Source organism: Barbus barbus (genome assembly GCF_936440315.1).
Source record: "Barbus barbus genome assembly, chromosome: 34".
NCBI lineage: Eukaryota > Metazoa > Chordata > Actinopteri > Cypriniformes > Cyprinidae > Barbus > Barbus barbus.
In genome coordinates, this window is record NC_136762.1 from 24,414,668 (window position 1) to 24,423,017 (window position 8,350).

Sequence of the window (8,350 nt, forward strand, 5' to 3'; positions counted from 1 at the left end):
ACTTATCTACATAAAACATCCAATAAGTTGAACTATTTGCTTTACACAATGACTCACTGTTTAGAAATGCATTGGAAAAAAGTATGATCAGGTCAAAAGCTGATAAATGCAAAATCTAAATACACATCTTTAATAACAGTATAAATTACCTCTTCGTCTTTAATCAGTAACAGCAACCACATGGTAGAATTAATTCATTGCTAGCAATTAATCTAAACAGCTTTTTAATGGAGGACAAAACAAAGAAAAAATATATGTATAAATAGATGAATAAATTTGACTGGATGAAAGCATGCATATGGTTTTAAGAGAGCATACATATTTGTGAGAGCAGCAGTTTAGAGTCTGACTTCTATTTTCATTAAGGAAATGTAAAAATACATTACAAACAAGAATGCATATAGCATCCGAAACAACATTAGATCAAGACAGGGCATACAACACACAGAAACATTTATAAAATAAATTGTGGTATTGCTTGCACTGCTGCTTTCCCATTCTTGTTATTCTGTATAATCTTCAAGTATGAATTAAAAAGAAACATACACATCCTATACACATCTAAAGTCTGATGAACAAAGTCTGTGTATGTTTCAAAAGTTTATGAGGGTGAGCTCTATGGGAGTAGCACATTGGGGACAAAACATGGTGTATTTAGAGACTATGATATGTGTCTACCTTTCATTTCACCCTGAGATCTGAAGAAGGCAGTGGCTGAAAAATGACTTTAAGGAGAAAGATGTTGTGATTTCTATTATGACCAGAAAGGGGTAGTATGATATACATATATTGTCTATTCCTCCACTTTCTGCCTGTCAAATGATAATCTAAATTATGAAAGTGCCTTGGACTATTTTTTCTCTAGAAAGTTTGCATGTGTAAATTTATATCACAGTAAAAACAAAGGCTCAGAATCAAGGTAAATTGAAATATTGTATACTGACAAGCATACAGTCAGCCAAATCTAACAAGCATTACTATTAATGTAATTAAGTGCATCATAATTTGTCTGGAAGACCACAATGATGAATGGTATCTGAAACCACTTAATTAACAGTAATTGTACTGAGCAACAGATATACTTGTTCTCAGAACGGGGAAAAAAAAACTTTTATGCTGCATAGTGGTTGTGTTTTATAGGGAAACCTGATCTACTTTTTTTTCTTTTAGTTTCATAAACATAATTTTAACAGAATACTACATGTGCAGAGGGTTTCATTCAGCATGAAGGATCTTCCTGCAGAAAATATTTCATTCACAGACTTCAAACTCATTGGTTTCTACAGCCTTGGAGAATGGAGGCCTTTATTATTTATCCCTTTCTTTCTGATGTTTTTATTGGCTGTCACAGCAAATTCTACTATCATATATTTAATCACCTCTCAAAAATCTCTACATTCTCCTATGTATGTACTAATTAGTCTTATGGCTGTTGTAGACCTCATGTTGCCTATATTTTTTGTACCTAACATGCTTCTAAACTTTTTGTTTAATTGGACCGGGATATCTCTAACCGGTTGCTTGATACAAATGTTTAGCCTTCATTTTGTTGGAACATTTCAATCTACTTTGCTTTTGTGGATGGCACTGGATCGTTACTTTGCCATTTGCAAACCTCTTTATTATCATAAATACATGGAAATCCCTAACTTTCTAAAGTTTGTTGTTGTGCCAGTAATCAGAAATGTATTTCTGGTAGTCACCACTGTTTTTCTGGCAGGAAAACTGTCATTTTGTGTAACAGATATCATTGATCATTGTTTTTGTGAACACATGGTATTGGTTCAGTTAGCATGTGGAAATATAACTATTAATAATATTGTAGGACTTCTGACTGTTTTCTTTATCCCAACTGCAGATTTTATTCTTATCAATATTTCTTACATTGTGATTTTCACCTCTGTGTTCAAGTCTGGCAGAACTAACATGAAAGCCTTAAACACCTGCATTACTCACTTCATTGTTATGTCAGTTACTTTGACCTTTGCCTTAATTGCATTTTTGTCATACAGAATAAGAAATAATTTTTCCCCTAGTAGTCGTGTATTTGTGAGCACAATGTATTTACTTTTTCCGAGTTGTTTCAACCCAATTATTTATGGAGTGAGAACAAAAGAAATAAGGCAAACATTTCTAAAGTTCATAAAAAATGTAAGGGTCTTAGCTTTGTAATGAATCAAATAAAAGCGGATGTTCATACACTGACTCTGTTACATTAATAGAAGGGGATGTTTTGATAAAACAAAAGGAATTAAAAGGGGGGGGGGGGGGGGGGCGTTTAATTACGGGTAGAAAACATATCTAACTGTAGATAAACTTTTTTGCTGCTTTGTACATTGGTTATTGGCTATTTCTTGTTATTTTGTTTTTATTACCTGTGTCCTGTCCTGTTACTGTCTTTCTGTTGCACTGTGGAGCTTCTGTCACTATAACAAATTCTTTGTATGTGTAAACATACTTGGCCAATAAAGCTCATTCTGATTCTGATTCTGATAAACTTCATATCACATGGTGTGGTTAACAAACAGCTCACACATTTCAAACAAATGTGTATTTTGTTGCACTCATGTTAAATATAAGTTTCTATGGTGATTATTTTGAATGTTGTTTATGCAGTAGGACTCTGAATTGCTGCACTGAGCACAGATCACATGATTCCAATATAATGTGGAAAACGGCATTTAGAAAGGGACATTTAACTCTAAAAACACATAACATGTATGAATTGGAAAAGAAGGTAGAAGGAAGCATAATTCGTGGTTGTTGGCCATATACAGTGCTTTGAAATGGTTTTTGCCCCCTTCCTGTTTATTTTTTTAAATATATTTTTTGCATATTTGTCACACTTAAGATTCAGATCATCAAACTAATTTTAATATTACACAAAGACAATACAAGTAAATACAAAATGCAGTTTTTAAAATGATGATTTAATTTATTAAGGGAAAAAAGCTGTCCAAACCTACCTGGCCCTACGTGAAAAATTAATTGCCGTTAAATCAAGAAAGAACTGTGATTAATCACATTATTTTAGAAAGCTGCGTTAAATTTCACTAGCCAAACCCAGGCCTGATTACTGCCAGACCTGTTGAATCATGAAATCACTTAAATAGAACCTCTCTGACAAAAGGACTTTTCACACTGTGCTTAATCCCGGGTTATCGTCGTTCTAAACACTGCTTTTAAGCCCGGTTAAAGAAACGTTTCACACCTGTAATTTGAAAGCGGTGTTAGCACCACTTTTTACCCGGGGTTATGAAACCCTGCTCCGGAGCAGGGTTAGCACCGGATTTGCACTGCAACAGACAGCCAATAAAAAATTGAGCAGCAAGGCTCGTGTCACGTCAGTAACAGGAAACGCGCGTCGTGTAAACAGCAGCCGGTGAGCGAAAAGTAAGAAATGTCAAAAGACAGAAAACGTGTGAACTGGTGTGATGAGATGGTATTATTTACTTAAAATAAATTTCAAGAAATATTAACATACTTTGCTCCGTGTTTTCTTTCTTTTGTATTTTAGTCTTTGTTTTCTTGCCTTTTGTGCGTCTCATGAGGCTTAAAATGGCTAAAGACCTACGCGGCGACTATTTTTTTTGGAAAGACGTGGAAAAAGCCGCGTAAACAGGTTGCCTACTGTCAGTGTTGGGGGTAACGCATTACAAGTAACGCGAGTTACGTAATAATATTACTTTTTTCAAGTAACTAGTAAAGTAACGCATTACTTTTTAATTTACAAGAAAATATGAGTTACTTTTTCAAAAAAGTAACGCCAGTTACTTTTTTCCCATTTATTGACTGACAGTGCACTGTGTGAACATGTTACTGTAGTTCTAGACTAAATGTGAATGTGCATTAATTCATCCCAGTCGCAAAAAAACAGATTTAGTATTCATCAAAATGAATTAAAACAGTGAAATGCAAACTCAGAATATGACGCAAACCTGCAATAATTAAATGTTAAATAACACAAATATATCTGATCCCATTTTATTAACCAATGTCTTTGCTGCTGACATTTTGATGATCCAGTTCAACCATACCAATAAGCAAAAATGACTTTAGATAAACTAACAATTGTGCTTCATTGTTTTTTTTTAATTGCTGAAGAGTGTTGAATCTTCTTCTCCTGCGATCTACTGTACAGACGTGAATTTATTTTTCCTTCAGCCTTTTACATTTTCTATAAATAGAATTTCTTCTATTAAAAACAATCAAGCCCTGCTCATATTTAAAAAGTAACGCAAAAGTAATGTAACGCATTACTTTCCATAAAAAGTAGCTAAGTAACGTAATTAGTTACTTTTTTAGGGAGTAACGCAATATTGTAATGCATTACTTTTAAAAGTAACTTTCCCCAACACTGCCTACTGTTCATTCAATCATTGACTGTGACACCACAAATATGCAAATAAGAATGTTAACCTGGGGTTTAGGAATGTACAGTGTGAAACTATTTCAAGTGTGAAAAGCCCTAAAGTGAAGCATGCTTAAAGAGCAACACATCATGCCGCAATATAAAGAAATTCAAGAACAGATGAGAAACAAAATAGTTGACATGTATCAGTCTGGAAAGGCTTATAAAGCCATTTCTAAGGCGTTGGGGCTCTAGCGAACCACGGTCAGAGCCATTATCCACAAATGGAGAAAACTTGGAACAGTGGTGAACCTTCCCAGGAGTGGCTGGCCTACCAAAATTTACTCCAAAATTTTGGCAATTTTGGAGTAATTTTGGAGATGGCAATGACGACTCATCCAGGAGGTCATAAAAGAACCCAGAACAACATCTAAAAAACTGCAGGCCTCACTTGCCTCAATTAAGGTCAGTGTTCATGATTCAACAAAAAGAAAGAGACTGGGTAAAAACGGCATCCATGGGAGAAAAATGGCAAAAGCCATTGCTGACCAAAAAAAAACAAAAAAACACAAAGGCTCACATTCGCCAAGAAATATCTTTTATTATCCCCAAGACTTTTGGGCAAATATTCTGTGGACTGATGCGACAAAAGTTGAACTTTTTGGAAGGTGTGTGTCCCGTTACATCTGGTGTAAAACCAACAAAGCATTTCATGACAAGAACATCATACCAACAGTCAAACATGGTGGGGGCAGTGTGATGGTCTGGGGCTGCTTTGCAGCTTCAGGACCTGGGCGATTTGCCATAATTGATGGAACCATGAATTCTGCACTCTATCAGAAAATACTGAAGGAGAATGTCCGGCCATCAGTTTGTGACCTCAAGCTCAACGCACTTAGGTTATGCAGCAGGACAAGGATCCCAAACACACCAGCAAGCCCACCTCTGAATGGCTCAAGAAAAACTCAATTTTGGTTTTGGAGCAGCAGAGTCAAAGTCCAGAATTAAATCCGATTGAGATGCTGTGGCGTGACCTTAAACTTTCCATTCATGCTCGAAAACCCTCCAATGTGGCTGAATTAAAATGACTCTGCAAAGAAGAGTTGGCCAAATTTCCTCCACAGCGATGTGAAAGACTCATTGACAGTTATTGCAAACACTTGATTGCAGTTGTTGCTGCAAAGGGTGGCACAAAGAGTTTTTAGATTTAGGGGAAATTACTTTTTCATGTAGGGCCAGGCAGGTTTGGACAGCTTTTTTCCCTTAATAAATGAAATCATAATTTCAAAACTGCATTTTGTATATCAGGTTATCTTTGTGTAATATTAAAATTAGTTTGATGATCTGAAACATTCAAGTGTGACATATGCAAAAACAAACAAAAAATAGGGGGCAAAAACTTTTTCACACCACTGTAAGCATTAAATACACATCTTAAAGTCTGATGAATAAATAAATCAAGTAAAAAAATAAAAAAATAAAAAAATATATATATTGAGTAAAATGCATTGTATTGGCCTTAAAAGTTTATGAAGGTGAGCTCTATGGGAGTAGAACACTGACTCTTGGGGACAAAACATGGTGTATTTAGAGACCATGGTATGTGTCTTGCACTACACTACTGTTGCACTTCCCCCCGGACTACAGTTCCCATCATCCATTGCACTGATGACACACCCACAGCTGAAAGCACTGATTACACAGCTGATTCCTATCACAAGCCTTACTTAAGCCATGGACGTCCTCATTCAGATTGCCGAGTATTGTAAGCACATTTCGCTACCCTAGCTCATAGCTACTTTACGGAGCCTTTCGTGGCTTTCATAGTCATAGTCATAGTCATAGCCTTGCCTTGCCTGTTTTCATTCTAACCTGTGTATCTTGGTTTAACCCTTTGCCTTACTGTTTTGGATTGTGTTTGCCCCTGCCCGGATTATTGCTCGCGTACCTGGATTATCTCTCTTTGCCTTGCCCTGTTGGATACTGTCCGCCGATCGTAGACCCATGCATGTCCAAGGAATACTCTTTTTCTTGCTTCATCTATGTCTGTTTGCTGTGTATCGACCAATGCTTGTTTCATGACCACGCCTTTTAATAAAGCTCTGCAGATGGATCCGCAAACCTCATGCTTCTGTCACTCCGTTACAACAACGGACTACTTGCACTGAGCCTCGTGACCCACTTCCGTTTTGAAATATTACGGCTCGGTTATTTCCGGTTATGTATATTTTCAGTGTGATGTAATCATCTAGTTGACTTAAACGCCTAATAAATGAGAGTTTACGAGATGATTTCAAAATCCGGATATTTTCAGAGACAGGAGAAGACATATTCTGATGATTACTGTGTACAGAATTTTCCAAACTCAAGGGAAAGTGACACATGACACATATTCTGTCATCATTTCACTGTATGTAGCCTCATGCCAAAATATAAATATTCAAAGTAGTCGTATTGTCAACGCAATTGGAGATAAACCATATAACCACAAATAAACTCTGGTTTTACTACACTGATAGTTAAACTATAGTAGGCTATTTGTAGTAAAAGTGTTATACAAATGGTAAGAACGTAAAAAACATGGCACTGTTACTATAGTAAATCCATGGTTAATTTTCGTTAATTATCAAATTAATTTAAAACTGTACATTCAACAGGTATCAGAATCAGAATGAGCTTTATTGGCCAAGTATGTTTTGTAGCAAATTAGCTCAAAGTGAGATGAACATAATTAATCATAACGGGTTGTTATCAATTATATATTCATCTTCAGGAATTAACTGTAGCATTAATAGTACAATACAATAATTTGTTCGTCGGCAGTACGGACAGTTTTAATCGTCTATTGACTCTAAGGAAAATTATTTCTCTGGTCACGAAAAATAATTTCCTCACTAATACATTGCTCATAGAGCATGTTACGAAACCGGAACGTTAAAGTGAACTTCTGTGAGCAGCAGACACAAACAACCAAGCGTGAATACATTTGGATATTTATTAAACTACACTACAGGGGAACATGTAACATTGAACTAGACACAAACATACACACATTAAACATAGATGCCAACACAAGGAAGGCATGGAGAGAGAGAGAGAGAGAGAGAGCGTAATGGCAGGATTTACACATCAGCTAAACACAACCTGTTAGAACCATCAAAGAATCACATCACCTTAATTAAAAAGGGGTCGAAGCCAAGAAGCGCATCTAAATAGTTAACAAGCGGTTACTTGCATATTGGTTTTGTTGGTGCTGAGTAAAGTGTCCTGCTGCATATATAATGCGTAAATTCCTGATGAATTCCTTTAGGAGTGAAAGCTTCATCATTCCAGCCATGGGTTGATTGGTCCGAAGTGAATCGCCAGAGTTACTGGACTTAAAACTGCCAGAAGCTCGGACTCCCCCCGAAAGGGGAGTCGCGAGATTTACAAGGTGATATGTGTGTCTCCAGAGCACCGAAAGTAAAGAAAAGAAGTTGCCTTTTGGGTGTGGGAGAACTTTTATCTGCTTTCCCTGTAACACCCATTTGTTATAGTTTGACCAATAACAAGGCACATAGTTTCAGCGGGAAAGTGTTTCTTTGTCTCACTTGACACCTCATTTGCATGTTTTATGACTATTCTGCTCAATCGGTGTAATTCTTCCCACAGTACAGTAAAAATAGTATGATGCATTTCACGATCTCACAGTGTATATCATTGTTTGAGAAATAAAGAGCAGATCATTTTGATATCAATAAAGATATATCTAAAAGATATTAAACCAGAGATACATTCATACTCCTGAATATGAGTGTTTAGAGCTTAGTAATACAAATAACAAGTGGTCACTAGGCTAATATAATAAGGAAACATACAAAAAACACATGCCTATACCAGATACCTTTGTAAATGATTAATTATGGTGTAAATAAAGGAAATGTCTCTATGCGTGTGTGTTATGTATGTTCTAATCGTGGAGGTAGTCCACTGGTCAGCGAGGCCGTTGGTGTCTGTTAT

At 36.1% G+C, this 8,350-nt stretch overlaps 1 protein-coding gene across 1 annotated transcript; it reads left to right on the top strand.

Moving 5' to 3' along the window:
- Positions 1 to 1,224: 1,224 nt before the first annotated feature.
- Positions 1,225 to 2,172, top strand: LOC306854134 (olfactory receptor 52K2-like; the record flags this gene model as incomplete). The annotated part of the gene is made up of 1 exon (XM_079391960.1): positions 1,225 to 2,172. The coding sequence occupies one exon, from the start codon at positions 1,225 to 1,227 to the stop codon at positions 2,170 to 2,172; it is 948 nt and encodes a 315-aa protein (XP_079248086.1).
- Between the last annotated feature and the right edge of the window lie 6,178 nt (positions 2,173 to 8,350).